Here is a 19,760-nt window from a genome sequence, read left to right on the forward strand (position 1 = left end):
AATAATGAAATTTGGCATGATTGTAGCCTTCCAGTACTAACCCACAGGAAAATTGCCAAAAGTGAATGTTTTTAGTTTTTAAGGGGTCTAAAGGGTTGATGAAGAAATTCCCATGTTATTTATATGGACGTTTTCTTGTGATACAAAATCTTATCTTTTAGATAGTTGAAATACGAAAAGAAACTTGGTAGAATTTGAGTTTAAGAGGTGCGAGGCCGTAGACCGAGTAAACGAGGATGTCAGAAGATGTAATTAAAGAGCAAATGCACGAAATTTACTCTTGATGCAAAGGCTGATAGAAAAGAGATGCGAGTCCGTAAGCCGAGCAAACGCGGAGGTCTGGGGGTCCGCCTCCAGCTAGCCAAAGGCTAGTGTACATTATAAAATAACAAGGAGGCAGAAGACCCACACACATCCCAAACGTATATAGTTTTAGAATATATGTTATAGAAGAAATCTTTAATGCAAGTGGAATTTTGGTTAATTAATAATTTCAAATAATTTATTCTCTCGTAAATCACCCAACTTTCCCTTAACAAAAAGAAAAAAGAAACATCCGTAACATCAGACAATGCAAAACAACATACCCATTGTGAACAAATGAATTTCAAAGAACATCACTCTGTATGCCACAAAAGAAGTGTAAACCCATAAAACCCAAACACACTGAAAGAAACTATAAAATGCACACAGAATACACGAGGTGTAAAGCAATATATTGCCATATATAAGTACTTCGACAGATTCACACAATATATTCACATGCCACGTCCACCACCAATGAACAATTCAACATCGACTCCGAATACGAAACTGAATGAAATTTCAAACATTATAAAAGCAAAGTAAAATAGAATTTATGCATATAAAATCAAAGAAATAACAAAAAAACTTCATTTATCTAAAATTATAATTAATTAAAACATTACTTTATGTATAAAACAATAGACCTACATATGATTGGGGTGGTTAAGTAAACAAACATGGTGGTGGACTGTTCAAAGATTGAAGTTCAGTGTTCTTAGTTTGTGTAATAACATTAAAAAAAAAAAACCTAGAAGAAAAGAATAAGGAACGAAAAGGAACCAAAACAAGGCACGTAAAATATATTTCATTAGTTTTATTAAGGTGACTTTTGTTGTAGAACCTTCACAAAGAGGTGATATAGTAACATTCTTCTAGTGAATCCCTCACATAATAAATTTCCCTCAACCGTCAGGGCTTTTTAACCTAATCTGTTTTTGTTATGTGTACAAAGTTAAAGTAATTTTAATTATTATGTGACCAAAAGAAAGTATAAAATCTCACTTATCTAGTATTGGAAATTAAGTTGAAGTCTTAAGAAAAGTGTAAAAAATTGGCTGTTATAGCAGATTATTATGTATCTATTTTTATTTATTTCCAGGTTGTGTGGAGTATCATTAACAAGTCATTCTGTTCGTTTAAAGTCACGTAAGTATTTAAGATGTTTATTAACATAAATAATGAATTGTCTCTTCTACTAAACATTGTTTCGTATGCTGTACTTATAAACAGGCTGCAAGAATTCAGATCTAATGAGATATTTCTAATATTTAACACGTACACAGTAGTAGTTTTAAATGTAAATTATGATTTTTTGTTAAATGTGATACCAGCCTTTTTTTATAAATATGATACCAGCTAACCAAGAAAGTTCTATCGCTTTTTCACCCACTACCTTCGAACATCGATATGTCACCTAAGACGTACCTTGAAGATAAAAAATAGTCCCATCAGCAACGACGACCTTCTGCCAACTTTCTGGAAGGCCATGGCTTCCATCGCTGTAGAACGTGGTGGGCCGTGAAGGGAAGAAGGTATCAAGTGCATTTTGCACCTCTGCTGGGGATTTGAACTCACGTCCTTTACGGTGATTGTCCAAAGAATGGAACAGGTGATAATAGGACGGTGCAATGTCCGGGGAGTATAGCGGATGCAAGTGTTTTCCATCCAAGGCGTAGAATGGTGTTCAGGGTCATCCTAGCCACGTGGGACTTAGCGTTGTCCTGTAACAGGAGGTCACATTTGCGATTCAGAAGTGCTGGCTCTAGAGTTTTGAGTTTTTCTTGAACATGGCCTAACTGCTGATAGTTCATAGTTGTATTGATGCTCTGACCAACTGGTAGCAGTTCCCGATGTACGATGCCGCGAGTAGTCCACCAAACACAAGGACGTTCTTCTTCTGGTGCAGTGCTGGTTTCGGCTGTTTTGGAACCGGTTCATGAGATGCTAACCAATAATGACGGTGCCGTGGAGCTTCGTACAAGACCCACTTCTCATCACACGTCAATACTCTGTCCAGAAATGGCTCCTTCCTCAGACGAGAAAGCAAAGAAACACAGGTGGCTGCTCGCGTTGCCTTCTGGCCCGGTGTCAAATCATGTGAGACCCGTCGACCGAACTTGTAGTGCTTCCCAAGTTGATGGAGGTGCTGGCGAATGGTTTCTTCACTCACACTGAATTGTAGACCCAGTTCCTCACACGTCTGGCCACTGTTCGTTTTCATTGCTGCCTGAAGATCTTCATTTTGTACATGTGTTGGTCTTCCGGCACGTGGTGCGTCTTCGAGTGTTTCGTCACTGTCCTTAAACTTGTTAAACCTCCGCTGTACTATCTACGTAGTCACAGCACCCTCACCAAAGGCCTGGCCTATCTTCTGCCCCGCTGAAGCGGCGTGTGACCCTAGTTTGAACTCGTAGAACATACGCATCCTTACGACGCTCTGTAGAGGTCCCATATTCACTTTATCCTTAGCTGAACTGCCACAACTAGGTACTACGTTGCATAAAAACACACCAACAACTTACCATCGCCCTATCTGCGTTCGCATTCAACTGACGGTGGGAGGGCCAATTGAACATATACCTCCAGAAAAAGCGACAGAACTTTTTTGGTACCTTTATAATTATTTTTATATATGGACGTGATGTTCTTGTTAAAGTTGATTACTTTAAACGTGTAGGTATTATTATTATTCTATGGTCGTTAGTGAAAGAGAGAATTCATCCTAAAATGTTAGCTAGAACCTTTGTCTAGAAAGTTTGGTGAATTACGTTATATTATTCACGCTCGTAAGAGTGCGCCACCGCCGCATCCCACGGCAGACAGGTCACGACATGTCTAAACAAGTTTCTGAGGAGCGACGCTGCGAGTGTGTTTATCGTGTGTAAACACCACATTATAGAATGATGACAGAAGGCATAGTGGACGGTCGAAACCAAAAATGGGTACGAAAATAGGGCAGCGAATGAATATGTTCTGTTTCGGAAAAGCAGCGAAAGAAATTCATGAAATGCTGACGATAGTTTACGAAGAATGTGCTATCACCTTCAAGTGCGTTTATGAGTGGTTTAAACGTTTCCGAGAAGGTTTTGGACCAGTGGAACACGCCCCCCGTACTCGCCAACGTACAATTGCATGCACCTCGGACAACATACGGAAAGTGAAGGACTTTAGGCCCATGATCGTCTTATGACTGTGCGAATGAAAGCGGAGAAGTGGGAATTGGTCGTGAAACGGTCTACCTTATATTGACCCAGGATTTGGGTAAACGCAAACTTGCCCCACACTTTGACGCCAGAACAAATGCAACTTCGGCTTGACACATGTGGAAACCTCATCATGGCTGATCAACACCCAAATTTTCTGAAAACCGTCGCCCGAGACCTGGTACTTGAGATACGACTCCGGAGGCAAACGTCAAAGTATGGAGTGGTGGATCGAGGGTTACTGAAAAGTTAGAAGGTGCAAAGTGAGAGATTCCGTATCAAGACAATGTTTGTGATGTTCTTCGACTCTAAAGGTCTCACCTGTAAAGAATTTGTCCCTGATGACACCACGTTAAGTGCTGCTATGTACGTGGAAATACTGAAACGTCTGCTGCATCTAATCAAACGGGTACGCCTCGAGTACACCAAGCAAGGCGAGTGGTCCCTGCAACATGACGTTGCACGGCCACATATTGCCTTTCTAGTGCAACAGTACCTGGCCAGTAGGGAAGTTGTGTCAGTCACCCGCCCTATTTCCCAGATTTGCCTGCCTCGGACTCTTTCTTGTTCCCCTGGGGGCGCGGTGGCTCAGTGGTAGAGCGTTCACCTCCGGTGTTTGGGGTCCCTGGTTCGATCCCAGCTCGTGCCGTGTGGACTTTGTGGTGGACAAACACCGTGCTCGTGGGTTTTCTCGGGGTTCTCCCGTTTCCTCCCACTTTCTTCATTCCACCATTTCACTCATCTCTCATCATCACCGTCTCCTTTAGCCTCACCGGCATAACCATGGGGCGTAAAACTTAAAGATTTCATTTCATTTCTTTCTTTTTCCCCACATTGATATCAGCCCTGAAGAGCTAGAGGTTTTCGGACATCCAGCGTAAATGTTATGACGCAGCTGAAAGCCATCCCTAAAGACGAGTACGTCAGGATTCGTTCCCAGAAGTGCATTATCATCAACGGGGATACTTCAAAGAACATTTTCAAGTAAGACAGCCTTCTGCTGGTATAGTGACCAACACGCGTGTCTTTGGTGCAAAAGTCAATGCTTGATTTTCAGTAGGAGAGCCTTTAATGCATTATGGTCGTTCGGATTCCATCTTAAACTGTAGGTCTTCTTCCGAGATAGAAAGGTGCTGAAAGGGCCACTAAACTTCAATCCCACCACCATTAAACAAACAAGTAGATTTCATTCACTTTTTCGACCAAGCGAACGGCTGTGATGTCGATACGCAACAAAGCGACATTTAATTGCAAAAGCTTCTGAATCTGGAAATAAATTGACAAACTCTAATTAGAAGTGTTTTTGCTCTCTTAATTTTCCAGTTTATCGCACAGACCCCCTCTCCCCGTCCCCACAAAAAAAAAAAAAAAAAAAAAAAGATCTATAAATTTAGATTATATATTAAGCTTGGAACCTCCAAAGAATACAGAGGATTCTTCAGCTAATTTCAAGAATTTTTTTGTAGGTCAGAATTCTCATCCCAGAGTATACGAGAGCAAATTTCATTATGATATGACAAAATAGGGCATTGTCACTCGTATTAAAGAACACGTCAAAAATTCTAAAGATGGTGATGATGATGCGGTATGAAGCCAGTCGAATCATTTACTTAATATAAAAGTGTCTTTCCAGATAGTGTGAAGTGTATATGAATCATAAGTATCCATCATGAAATGGAGACACGCAGAATTTGGATAAAGAATGGGATTTCTTGCTAGCACACTATATTGAATTAGAGGTCTGCGTTGATACAAAATATATCATCCTCAGCATTGCGTAAGATACTGACAGTATTTCTAATAAGAAAATTGCCAGATTTGGTAATTCGCTCAAGTAATTTCAGACCACATTGATTTACTTTTGTCTTCATACTCATAAGATATAAGCGCCTTTGCTCAGCTCACAAAGGTGAAAATGAAATAAAAAATCATCCAGAGAGAAGAATGAGCCAACTCAACACAAACTGACATAAAACAAGAAAAAGAAAAAATGAAACAAAACAATTTTTGACCCGAAACAGTACTAAACACACTTTAGTACAAGAAGTCAGTAATTAAAATACTTCGAAAAATGTACGTAAAATAATTGTCTTTCCACGAGAGTCCGAAATTTTATCCGCAATCCACAAAGAAAGTAAAAGCATTACCCACAGAAAGCTTCAAAGTGCGGGTAATCCGCATCCGCGCAGGCCTCAAATTTAAAAATAATTAGCATATTTTATTATCCATATTAAGTAGTTATACTATTTCTACAGTACTACAGATAACTTTTATTTTTTATGTGTAATATGTTTCAATTTTTACATACTGTACCCTGTCAGTTGGTTTTATCTTCACTGAAATAATAATAATTATTCAATGAATCTGGTTACATTGAATATCAGTCAGTTTATGCCAGTGAGTACAATCGATTGGGTTTGAAATCGATTTGTGATGTATATGTAAAGATATAGTGATATTGTTGTTGTCTCGTTTTTCTTCCCTAAGTTACTCACATTGTGTACATCATAGTTTATACAACATAAATTGCTTTAAATCAAAGGTGAAACGCATTCTGGTAAAAGACTAGTAATATTCACCTGTATTGATGCAGAGACCCTGAACTGTCACAAAAATAAAGTGTGACAAAATAAAATAACACGTTCGTTATCTTTCCTAGAAACGTTTGTGTTTGCAAAGAGAAACTATATCTAAACGAATAACATAGTAGGCATCTCATTTTATCTTTATTTATATATATGGTTATGTCCTTTAGGTCAAAGGATATTGGTGATTAGATAAAAGTAAATGATTATGAAATTAAAGCTTCTGTGTTCCACTGGGAATCGTACCCGGGACTATGTACACCAAGGGTTCATGCGCTAGCCACTAGACTAGCAGGAAAGGGTCTTTCTGCTGATGGATAACCTTCAATTATTCTAAATGTCGATGGATTTTCGTTCATTCATTCGTCTAATAAAGATTACTTAGTAACAAGTGCGTACTTGATGTAATAATATTTTATCTCGCAGTGTTTTTAATTTTTGTATTTCTTTTCTTTTCATTTTTTTTAATAGGACAAAGAATCAAAAGTTTTGTCGGAATGAATATAACTTGACAGGCTTTTGTAGCAGATCGTCGTGTCCTCTTGCCAACAGCCAGTACGCCACTGTTAGAGAAGAAAATGGTATTATATACCTGTACTTGAAAACAACAGAAAGGTAAAGGGTTCAGTTTACTTTTTAAAATATCAATGGTTTATAATAAGTTTAAAGGAGAGGTAATAGTTTTTGTATAATGAGTGAGGGACAGGGAGAAATGAAAGGAATTGTTAATGGGCAAACGGTGGCAGGGGAGCTGTTAAAAAAAAAATCAAACTTGAATTTTCACGTTATTTGTATTGTAATAATCAGACTCCTTCACATAGTGTACACTGTGACTGCTAATTTTTAAATTATGCAAATGTCTGTAGTTTTGCTAAGATTTCTGAAAGTTAACCCCTGTATATTGGATAATCCCGTTTCACTGAGGAGTAGAACTGGTTGCATACGACAAAGGGTCACGTTCTTGGAAATAGATAACAATCTTCCCTAAAGTAGCCAAGAACTCCTTTGTTTTTACGTGGACAAGTGTACACATCTTCGGCGTGGAAGACCAGGTTCGATTCCCGGCACGAGCTCATGTGCTTCTGATCTTACATTAAGCCTGTAGGTCAACGTTTCATATGGCCTCGGTGCTGAACGAAACACTAAACTTATATCCAATCTAAAGTGAACAATACTGGACTTAGTGCAGGAAGATACTTTTAAATAAACACTTAGAAACTTTCCGAATTTCCTTCTTATTCCATTGTAGTGCCTAAAGTATACAATTGCCAGTCACCTGCTCTACCTGGAAATTTAATATCAAAGTTTTGTTTTGAGACTTATTTTTGAACCAGTAAATCTTGTATTTTCGGTAATATAGGCTTATATATATAATATGGCTACCGCTGCTCATGTGTGTGCTTATTTGTACTGTTAGCTGCTTGCAAGTTAGTATAAAATATTCATCAGTGACTGTGGTCCCGACATGATGGTGCACAATCGTGCTTTGTTTATGCTGTACGGGACCATCTCACAATTCTAGTCACCGTCTCGTTGCATATGGATAAGTCCTGCATGCTAGCCCGATTTACTCCAATCTTTTTTTTTTCTGTGGAGGCACATAAAGATTGAATTAATCGATTTGAGTTTAGCATCCCTTTCAGCAGCGAGGCTGTATAAGACATAGACCTACAGCTTAACCTGAGTCTTCAGAACTGAAGACGCGTTGAATTGAGTTGATTTTGAGTTTAACGTCCCTTTCAGCAGCCAGGCTACTGACGGGACCTACTGATTAACGTGGAATCCGAGCGACATGAACTCCGGAGGAAATCGAACCCCGGTTTCCCACACCAAAGGCACGTACGCTAACCATGTAGCCATAAGCGAGCTCATTCTAATGTAGGTGAACATTTTTGTAAATTTTGATATTGGATTTTTAAAATAAAGATACTCATTTTTTTTTCTTTATGGCTATGCGTTTGTAGGTTAAAGAGTCGGATGATTACTGAAAGTGAATGATCGTGAAGGCAGATTTTTTTGTCCCCTTTTATCTGAAATCAGATAAATTAAGAAGGGCTAAACTTATTGATATAATAATATTTTATTTTTTCTTAATAATTCTTTCTTATTACCGTATGTATTAAAGTAATCTATTTATAAATAATATAAAAATAATTTTTAAAAATTAAGTACAGAATGAGTGGAAATTCAATTTTCACGAAATAAAAAGCATTTTGTTCCTCACAATGGTAGAATTGTTGTGCATTGATAAAATTCTACATATCCATCTCCATTATCATCAGTTTCCGTAAACGGTTGGGATGTTTGTGATAAAATTCTGTAGATATTTCAGCGGTATGTTTGCAAGAACTTCGCGAATTCAATCCTCCAATTCTTCAAGAGCTTTTGGTTTTTTGTGATAAACTTCCTCGTTTGCCCACCCTCAGAGTTAGAGGTCACAGGGCGTTCGATCAAGACTCCTTGCTGGCTATTCAAGGGGGCTGTAATACGTCCAAACCTGGAGGAGGGTGTCTTGCGTAAAGATTTGGTCGTAAAGACGTGGATACAATACTGGGAACATAATCTTCAAGCGTAACAAGGTACCATTCTACATTCATTGTATCTCGAATGACGTATGACTTTCGTGAATGTCACGACTTCACCTGACCACAGAATATTACCGAAAAGATCGGATCAGTCTAAATAGCAAGACGCATCTTCTCATGCTCCAGCCGGTAATCACAGTCTTCCGGTCGCAATTTCTGGCAGAAATGTGATTTCTATGGACGAAAATTCAACTTTTCCTTTAAACAGTTCGGATTGTGTGTCAGGTTAATCCATTTTTGTGAGATGCCTGTCTCTGATTTCTGAGGACTTCGAATGAACATTTCCTGAACCATTTACGATTTTCTTCGTCCTGGATGTTGAGGAGCGACCGCGTCTTCTAATACCTGCTTCTATTAGCTTTGAATGGCAATTCCTTTGTGGTCTTTGCATCTACCGAAGCACGACGTCCTTTCACACATAGCCAACATCTCTTTACTTGTACCACGGACTGCCATACTTCGTACCGGCATGCCATCTGATCCCACTTATGCAAGGTTCAGGGTTGCCATTCGTCCCGGAAAATGCGGAACCGTCACGGAATCGAGATCTGCGTCCCGGCATCCCGAAAATATTTTTTTGGACGCTTAAATGTCCCGTATTTCAGCGAAGAAGAAAGGAAGTTTGCTTTTTTCACAGGATTAGGTACATTGTCTTAACAGAAATAAAGTAAAAATTCAACGAAAGAAGTTCTGTGAATAAACAAACGCCTCTAAAACATATTGCCAATGAATTAACCTTTCTTTTTAAAAAAAATAAATAAATAAATAAAAAGCAAGAACAGACAAAACGTGGGAAAGGGGACATCATACCTTGAGTGAGCTAAAATAAACTATGAAAGCCACGAAACATAACAGATTCTGGGAAATTGAAAAAAAAAAAGAAAGAAAGGAAGAAAGAAAAAGAAAAGAAAAAAACATTTTGCTTACCAGGTAGGAGGGGGTAAACCTTCTGCTTACGTTTGTTTAACTAGGGAGAAGAAGATCTACTAAAATAACCAAAAATGCGATTACGTAATACTTGAACAATTCTACCTAATGGAAGAAAGTGTATTAGTATATAACACATCTTTTCATTATAAGCATTTGAAAGATTCTCGTAATTAGTAGCGTTCTGGATTTTCATTTTTGAAATATGGCAACCCTAGCAAGGTTAGACGTTGCTCCATGGTCCACCACTAATACCTTCAATGACAAATGAGATATCATGTAATAAATTATCCCATTGTAAGTAAGAAAATGCTTTTTGTTTCATCAAAATCGGGTAAGTGTTTAAAAAGTTATAAACAATTTTCAAAAGTTAGTTAATTCTCACCTACCCTGTATTTTTCAATGGATGAGTCAGGTATGGCATATCCATTAGCATTTCGGCATCATTTGTCTCCATTAAGTTCCAAAGACATGAGATACATTCGATTTAAAATGCTTTTGTATGTAGCTTTAAATACTTAAACGTTTTGCGTTGACGTATAAACATTATAATGAAAGTAAGAATCTCAAATTTTGTTTCCGAGAGAAGGGACTTCAAAGAGCGAAATGGATCAAAGATAAGGAAAGTACGAAAACACGTTTGCATGAAAATGAAATGAAGCATACATTGGCGTATGCTTTACCTAGCAAACGTTTTCTTTGCGATCGAAATATAGCTTTGCACTTAGATTGACAGCGAAATTGACGAAATTATTTGATTCATCCATTGTAATTTTATCGGATAAGTTTAGATAGAAGTCAGGCCACTTTACAAAATTTTCATATGTAAATGTAGGTGGCTGGATAGTCTTCATGCAGTTAACATAAAACCAATACAGTTCACATTAATTACGTCTACATCTTTCCCAGCTTCCCACTATACTGTACTCTTATCAATAGTTGTACTGTAAAAAAAAAAAAAAAAAAAAAAAAAAAAAAAAAAAAAAAAAAAAAGGATTTCTGTCTGGGTCAAGGGTAAGTTAGCGGATGTTTTACACTTAAGAAATTAAGTTTTGGATACTTGTCATTGTGTACGTTTTCTTTATAGGTCCGCATTTCCGTCAAAGACATGGGAGAGGATAAAACTGTCCAGAAATTTCGAGAAAGCCATTCAACAAATCAACGAGAACCTTTTGTACTGGCCTGGTTTCATCAAACAGAAATGCAAGCAGAGATTTGTAAAGATAACACAATATCTTATTCGTATGCGGAAACTCAAGCTTCGTAGTCAGTAAGTTTGACTTTGTGCAAGTTGTCTGCATGTCAATTAGAACTTTAACCTAGAATATCCATATAACGTATCGTTTGTTATCCTAGTATAGTAAGTAGAATAGTATCTCTTGAGTCATAAGCTCACCGAACTCCGGAAGAAGGCGTCAGAGTAGGCAGTTGAAATTATTGAATGTGTTAATTTCAAAATCGGGAACACAAAACGGAAGGTTAATAACGCATATACAATTCAAGGTACTTCTTTCTGTTTGGGATTTTGATGCGGAAACAAACTACTAATGAAATTGTGTAGGCGCATGAGTGGATGATTCAAATTAACAAAATATTGGTTACTTACCAATATATCCTCCCGTTGGGAAACCATCGTTAAATATTCTCCAAACGTATCGGAACAACAAACTAGTTCAGTCTTCAGTGGTGGGGTAACAAGGATAAAATCGGATAAGAGAAATATGGTATGGGAACTGGAATACATACCACCAAATGAGCGTAAAGTAAAAAAAATAAATAAATAAATAAATAAAATAAAATGGTACTAAAAAGAACAATTAGAGTGCGGTGAAAGAAAGAAAGAATTGAGTTCGAAAGAAACTTGGTGTCTATGCTAAATCACTGTTGCCAGGATCAAAATATGTATCAAAACTGCTTAGCAAGGTTTTATCAGAATTAATCTTCTGATACGTTTGATACGAGAGATTAAAGAATCATTCTTTATTCATTAATATAAACTTGCTGTAAATATGAATTCTGGCAACATTTGGATACTTTTGACACCAAACTAACATTTTCCCATAACGTTAAAAAAAAAAAAAAAAAAAAAAAAAAAAAAAAAAAAAAAAAAAGCAAGGCTTATAAAAGCCTGGAGAACTGGAAGGCATTTCAAGAAGCAAGACACATTAAAAACTATATATAATGCAATCGTTAAATCGAAACTTGAACATGCTGTCGAAATGTGGAGCCCTGCAAGCAAAAAAATGTAGACGCAAAATAGAAATGATAGAATCAAAATTTGCAAGGTACTTGGTTTTCAAAGAATCAGGCATATATCCTAAATTGAAACGCATCGATCTTGAATTAAACAACTGAACATTGTATCCCTTGACAGCAGAAGAGAAGTTCGGTTACTCTTCCTTCTATACAAAATTATAAACAACAAAACCCAGATGTCGCAATTACTTGAACTTCTGACATTTAAAGTTCCCAACGTTAGAAGACTTCCAAAAGCTGGCTTATTTCACTGTAGAACATAAAAAGCAAATATAATGAAAGCCTTACCTATTTGGAGCATGTGTGACCTCTACAACAAACTTTGTGTGGTTGATCCAAGAATTGATATATTCAGAATGACCTTCACTAAATTTAAGCAAGCAGTAAATTCTTTAAGTGACAGAATTGATGATTAACCACTCATTAAAATTATCTCTTGTGTGCTTATCCTTCTGTTACATGTTTATCTGTTGTTATGAGTACTATAAATGGGTATCTTTACCTGTAGTATTCTCTATAAATAAATAAACAAATAAATAAACATTGATAAAATGCCTGTTGCTTGTGATCTTATCCCGGGCAAATGGTTGAACAGTTTGAAATGAGTTTCAAAAACAGTATCTACCTCAAGCTGGGATTTTATGTAACTTTCATTAAAAGGCATATGATAAGGGAAGAAAAGGTTAAAGAATTATGCCAAAAATAGAATATCTTTTGGAGATATATGTATATATGTGTGTTGTACGAGCAGGGCCGGCGCAAGGGGGGGGTCGAGCCGTGCCACTGCCCAGGGCGGCAAGTCTGATGGACGGCAAAATTTGAAAAAGAAAAGAATACAGGTGCGGCAAAATTTGAGAAAATAATAAAGGGGAGGCATGTGAAAGTACTGCCCAGGGCGGCAAAACTTCTAGCGCCGGCCCTGTGTACGAGAGAAAGAACGGTCAAATATTTTCCATGCACCTAATTTTCCCCGTGCAAAAAACGGCATGTCAGCTAATCTTTAAAAGAAGAAAAAAAAAAAAGGAAAGAAAGAAACCCGGTACATTCCATTTGTTTTTGTAGTACATACTTGCATAGTAGTACAAACCAATAATAAAATGTCTTTCCGTGTGTCAATTAATTACAAATCGAAAGCGCCTCACTTAAAAAAAGATTACCGACGATATACCTCTATCTTTTCAACTCTAATGGCAATGAGATCGGGAAACTCCCGAATTTTTCTTGCTTATCTGGTATAGTACAATTTGGTATAGTATATGCTACAAATGCCCTTTAATCGTAAAATCTATTGTAAGAAGCAAATTGGCAATTGGCAATAAATTTTTTAAAAAATCCGTTTCAGTTCTTCCCCCAATTTTTTTTAATCGACTTGATAAGGCCGTTTTTTTTATCTCTGGTTCCTGAACTTGAGGTACTAACCCAATATATTGCCTGGCTTGATTTTAGAAAAACGAAAGAAATATTCAGTCAGGACGGTTGGCGTAGTGACTTGGATCGTAAGCGGTGCCGCGGTGGTTAAGTGGTAAAAGCGTTTACCTCTGCTGCGTGGGGTCTCTGGTTCGAGCTCAGCCTGCGTGAAGTGGACTGTGGTGGACAAACATCGTGAGCGTTGGTTTTCTCGTGGTTCTTCCGTTTCCTCCCACTTCATTTATTCCATCATTGCATTCATTTCGCATCTTCACCATCTCCTTTAGCCTAGCCGGCATAACCGTGGAACGTAAAACTTAAATATTTCATTTTTTGAATCGTAAGTGTAATAGAGGATTTTTATTCCTATTCTGTATTTTAGAGAATTTCTCACTTCTTTGTTACTCTGCAACATTTTCTCCTTTCTTCTTTTTAGAAATCGGAAAATAATATAAACAAGTGTCAGTTGTGTAACGTGTGTCTCACGAAACGTGGAGGAGCTTCATAGATTACCCCTTTGTACAGGTTTTTTTTCATTCAGCGCTCACGATTATGCACCGAGGGAATGGGGGACAGTGTTAATGAGATGGATGATAATGATAGCATGACGAAAGTGGGAGGAAACAAGAGAATCCAGAGAAACTCCATGCCACAGTGTTTAACCACCACAAACCAGGGCCCGCCGCGCCAGAAGTAAGCGCTTTACTACTGAGTTATACCGCGATCCCACAAGAGAATTCCATAGTTTAATGTATGTAATAGAATATAAATGCTTAAATAATATTTTAAATAAGAATATGGGCTTAAATTTACGTATTTTTTTTTTTTTTTAAAGACATTTTTGCGCAATAAAACCACTGGGCTGTTATTTAAAACAGATAAATAAATAAATTTTTCAAAACCTTGGTAATTAGAAGTATTCCGAGCTGAAGCTAATACGTTGTCGGTGTAGGTTTCCTTTAGTCACACTGTCACTATATGTATTAGAAAGTAGCCTTCATCTTCGGAAGTAGTTTAGGAACAACTAACATCACGATTAGGATAGTTGCTAATTAGCAGGAGTCTTTTTAAGATAATAAGCATTTAACATAGATTTGATGTAAGGAAAGAATTTTCAACCATAAGAGCCTTTAAGACAGTATTTTGTGTTACTGTAATTTTAGGAAGAAGTTGGTCCCTATTCAGCGGAAAATCGAACGACGTGAAAGAAGGCGAGAGGAGAAAGCTCTCATTGCTGCACGCCTTGATACGGCTATTGAAAAGCAGATTTTGGAGAGGTTACGGCAGGGAGTGGTAAGTCCATATTTATCTTATGATCATCCGCTATCACTTGATTGAATTTTGTGTCTGTCTGGTTCTTTCATGTTTGCATAGTAGTTGGTTTGAAATCTTCCTGGTTGTATTGTAAATTTACAAGTCCCAATGATAAGATCATATATGTTTGGTTCACGTTGTCACTTGTCCCGGTATTTAAAAGAACAGAAATAACGACTCTGAAAACTGCGGGTTGTAACGGCAAGGGGATAAGTATACATACTGCAATAGTACAACTTCATTCTTCGAGTGTATTGGACAGAATGCACTGTCATTCGAGAACGTTGACTGGATTCTTTCGGAGTATGCAATCCAATACATTTACTGTATTTTCCTGTTAATACGTTTTTGTTTTCTTGAGGTAGGGTGGAGAGTGAGATTAGTAACGTACAGAGAACACAGTAAACACCTAAAATATTATCGCCATTCCGTCTCCTTATCAACGCTTCTATGCTTTGTCAACGAAATATGTAATTATTTTCAACGTTTGATATTCCATTTCGGACTCAGATAACATAGCGACCCCAATTTCATTATGCATGGCTTCGTGTAAGAAAACTTTCTGAATGAAATTGTACGATGCCTATTGTTGGCCTCTGTCCTGGAGTCTATTGTTGTTTTGCTCGAAATGTTATTCATCAAAACTAATTGAGGACGAGTTTCATAGTTTTCATACAGTTTCAGCCGTTTCAGAATTGATAGAGATGGCAGTGGTCTTTGTGCATTCTGACTGAGTTGTCATTGTCAAGAGATCCCATCGAGCCACGCAAAAAATGTACTACATTACTTCTTTCGCTAAGCCAATATGTTCCTTGACTCCCTTTGCTATTTAAAATATTTGAATTGCCTCCCGCCAGCCCCTCTGGTGACGCTACTATTGGAATCCATTTAGCTCAAAATATTAACCTCTTAAAATAATCGGCTAATGGTGTTAGAGTTTACAAATCTCGGTTATTTCGGAATTGCAGTGAACTTTATGGACGCCCTGTAGATATATATGTAATCAAATCCAATTAGTTTCGAAATTAGAAGTTCAGTGTCCTCTTATGCCCTTGTTATGAAATTCTCATCCTCTTAAAAATTTTGTGTGATCCTGTTAAAGCCAGTTGGTTGCATATATACCAATTCTGAAGTCTCTATAAGTAATAAAGAATAAGTCTCTATATTATACGCGAAACTCTTCTTAGATTATTTATATGAAATACTTCTTGGTTCTCACACATTTGTCGACATATTCTTTTTTTTGTGATTGTTATAAAATGCATCATTTCCAGACTTTCACATGCTTTATGGTAATTGCATCCGTTGGTGACTTTGTACCTGCATAGCTACCTAGTTTTGTCCTTGCCTCTTGCAACTATTGAACTTTTTGCGTTTTTGTGTATTCCAGTATGGAGACATCTATAACTTCCCCCAAGCAGCTTTCGATAGAGCGTTAGATAAAGAACAGGTAGAAGAGGAAGAAGAACGAGAGGGTGAAGAAGTTGAAGATGAAGAAGAGGAGGAAAAAGAGGTAAGTAAACTGAAATGAAATGAATTTTCCAGCGTAACTCTTCGTGGCTATTCCTTTAAGTTGAAGGGGGTGGATGATTAATGAAAGTGGATGATTTTGAAAGTAGTAGTGGAATGGGAATGTGGGAGGAATGAGAATGATAATGTGGGAGGAAAAATAATGGAATGGGAATGAGAATGTGGATGTCATTATGCAAATCACTTCAAACTCACATGGTTTGAGATCCAATCAGGAGCCCCTCCCATCAGAGATAGGTAGGTGCTCTAGCACTGAGCTACCTTGCCTGCTTCCTCCTGAAAGAGGAGTAAGTGTTCAGATTAAAATGAGCTTTTATGTTTTGTCGTGATCTATGTGTTGTGGAAGTGAAGGGTTTCAGTTATTTCGGATACCGTATTTACGCGAATCTAAGACGCACCCTCAACTTTTGAAGGAAAAATTGGGAAGAAAAAAAAAAATCCTGGAATGTAAGACTCACTTGTCACAGTGTATGTCTCACTTGTTTGTGCTCTTTAAACGGAGGAAGACACCAGCCACGGTATGTGGCAGGGGAAGGAACAATCTCCGCTGTCGGAAATTCACAAGAATGATTCATTTCGTTCATTTCCCTCTGGTTTGCGGACTAATTTTAAAAGGGTTTTTATTTCGCGTACAGCGCACGATTTTAGTTGTGCATTCTGTTCGTACACACAAAATACACATTCTTTACAGAATCGTGACTAACGGGATTAAAAATTTTTGGCAAAACTCCGTCTAATCTGGCCTAAATTTGCATAACTCAGATTTAAGATGCACTTTGAGTTTGGAGGCAAAAAAATCGACATAAAAGTGCGTCTCAGAATCACGCAAATATGGTAGTTGTTAGTGTCGAGTTAACGTCGATAGGATAGCATAATGAGTAGAAACTGTTACTCAGAGCAGTGTACTTAGTAAAATGTTCAAGAAAGATGAGCCAGTAATAGCATTATTCTGTAAGCTAACAATGCTGAAATTGAACTTCGAAGAAGCATATCAGAATTGAAATATTTTCTTTGTTACTTTTCGTAGTGGAGTAACATTTCTTAATGACTGCATCATGGGAGCTCTTAACTTTTTTGGACAATATCTGGGGAACGGTGGCCAGTTGGCCAGTTGACAGTTAATGGCCACCGGTTACTATTTGGTACCAAAATATTTACCATCCTCTTAGGTATTGATCAACATCAATATCATCTTTCTACAACTTATGGTTCCCGAACTATGGCTCGTTAAATATGTAGAAATTGGCCATTTTTGGCCAATATCATGGGAATGGTAAGTCATAAAGAGATGATATTGGTAGTAATCAATACCTAATAGAATGTTAAACATTTTCGTACCGATATTAATTGGTGCCCACTGGCCAGTTGGACAGTGGCCACCGATTACTATTTGGTACCAAAATGTTTACCATCCTTTTAGATATTGATCAACATCAATATGATCTCTGTATGACTTACGGTTCCCGAGATATGGGACCTTAAATTGTCCTTGCCTATTGCAACTATTGAACTTTTTTTGTTTTCGTGTATTCCAGTATGGAGACACCTATAACTTTGCAGTATGGGCATTTTTGGCCAATATCTCGGGAACGTTAAGAGTGACGCGAAAAATTTAATCACTTTCTCTGATAGTTTTTGATGCTCTATCGAATGTAGTGTTCAAAAATGAAAAAAATCGCAAATAACAGACAGATGGATAGACAGAGACACAGAGAATTCAGTAACGAACTTTTTAAGTTCGTTGAACATTAATATGTTTATCATTCCGTATACAATTGACTTACATAGATGAAAATAACTAACTAACAATAGATACAGCTATTAAAAATGTAATGAAAGCACTGATGTTAATATTGCTGGCCACTTATGTTCCTTACCGTACACAAACACTAGCAGTGCTCCAAGAGCATTAAACTTTGGCACACTGTTACATTCTACTGAACATAACAGGCGCTGCTCGCACTGGACGACCAATCACAGAAAAAAAAAATGGATAATATTCTGGCAAGCGTCGACCAAAACCGGCATGTAAACAGTCATGACATCAACAATGACTCAAACATCCATCATCAATGTTAAATCATTTGGAGAAAGATGGCTATAAAGAGATATTTAACCCCCTTGGTTATATACAACTCACTTTACTTTGTTGATTATCTGGTTGTTGCATATTTTAGGATATGTTTTTTCATGAGACGTTGCAGCGATTTAAAAAAAATAATTAAGTAATTATTAAATTTTTTCAAATATACGTAAGAACTTTCCTTGGATATAGATTATTCGATTAGTGAAAACCGCATCCAAATATGATCAGCTGGTCTTGATATAATTGCGAACACATATATACAGGTCAAACGAAACTTTTTTTAAAAAAATTTAAAGTCTGTCACATTTCATCAGATAAGTATGGGTAGAGTTAGAAAGAGAAAAAATAAAGGAAAGAAAACCAGGATAGTGCCCGTCTAAATCCTTTTCGGTTACATTATAATATTTCTTCTGTTTTGGAGTACGTTTTATTGTGGCCCATATTACCATTTGTATTAATTAAATGTATATATCTTGGCTATTTTTCATAGACGAATTAAAAATGCATGATATTAGCAATCGCATTGTTATTATTGACTGATTCTTTTGCTATTATGTTTCAGATGGAACTCGAAAAGGAGCTGGAAAAAGAGTTGGAGGATGAAAATGAAGTGGATTTGAATGGAGTTGAGTTCGTGGCTGCAGATAGTGAGGATGAAGACTTAGATGCTGAGGTAAGATTAAACAAAATCCTTTCAATTATTATCTTAATTGTGTTATTACAGTGAATAGACACCTCGCACTATTAGACACCTCCATAATACGGACAGTCGGCAAAAATATATGTATTGTTATGGAAGGAAGCCATCTCTTTTACGGACATATTCAGATACGAACATGGATAACCTTATTTAAACCCTAACATTGTAGTAACCTCTTCATACAAGACAGGAGTTATTCTCAGCTTCTCGAGCGGTGGCTCAGTGGTAGAGCGTTCACCTCTGGTGCATGGTGTCCTTGGTTCGATCCCAGCTCGCGCCAATTGAACTTTGTGGTGGACAAATACTGGGTTTTCTAGCGGTTCTTCCGTTTCCTCCCACTTCATTCCACCATTTTTTTTTCATTTCTCATCATCATCTTCTCCTTTAGCCTAGCCGAGATAATCGTGGGACATAAAACTTAAAGATTTCGCTTCATTTTTATTCAGAGCTTGTACGTAATTAGCAAAGAAAATACTTTGTCCAGTTTGAAAATAAATTTCCAGTTGATCCCTTCAACTGATCCAGTAGTTAGAAGAAACTTCGATCAAGAACAAGTGTCCGCTGGATTATAATGGAGACAGCTATTGCAAACTTTTCTCCAAGAAGTTCATAAATCATCGTGATTTTAATTCTGTCTACATTTTAAGTATTTCATAATAATGCTTCGTGTTCCTGTTGGGTTACTTTATTTTTAATGTAATCAGTAAGCGAATTAAGGGATTTTTATAGAGTTATGATTTGAACTTGAGAAGAAACTTACTACACAAGTATTATCTTTCGCAATATACATCCATATATTCCTAAAAAATCCTCCAGTAATTCGAAAACTGAGTGCAGTATTTCGATCATTCATAACGTGTA

The 19,760-nt window shown here is 37.1% G+C and overlaps 1 protein-coding gene across 1 annotated transcript in view; it reads left to right on the plus strand.

Moving 5' to 3' along the window:
* Positions 1 to 19,760, plus strand: part of Rbm13 (RNA-binding motif protein 13) — a 35,976-nt gene that overhangs the window by 7,126 nt on the left and 9,090 nt on the right. Inside the window, exons 2-7 of the mRNA XM_081734744.1 lie at positions 1,406 to 1,452; positions 6,566 to 6,709; positions 10,694 to 10,876; positions 14,433 to 14,562; positions 15,974 to 16,096; positions 18,762 to 18,872. Coding sequence (XP_081590870.1) covers positions 1,406 to 1,452; positions 6,566 to 6,709; positions 10,694 to 10,876; positions 14,433 to 14,562; positions 15,974 to 16,096; positions 18,762 to 18,872 — 738 coding nt within the window. The remainder of the gene's footprint in view (positions 1 to 1,405; positions 1,453 to 6,565; positions 6,710 to 10,693; positions 10,877 to 14,432; positions 14,563 to 15,973; positions 16,097 to 18,761; positions 18,873 to 19,760) is intronic.

The sequence above is a fragment of the Thermobia domestica genome, chromosome 12, assembly GCF_964235325.1.
Source record: "Thermobia domestica chromosome 12, izTheDome1.hap1.1, whole genome shotgun sequence".
Taxonomy (NCBI): domain Eukaryota; kingdom Metazoa; phylum Arthropoda; class Insecta; order Zygentoma; family Lepismatidae; genus Thermobia; species Thermobia domestica.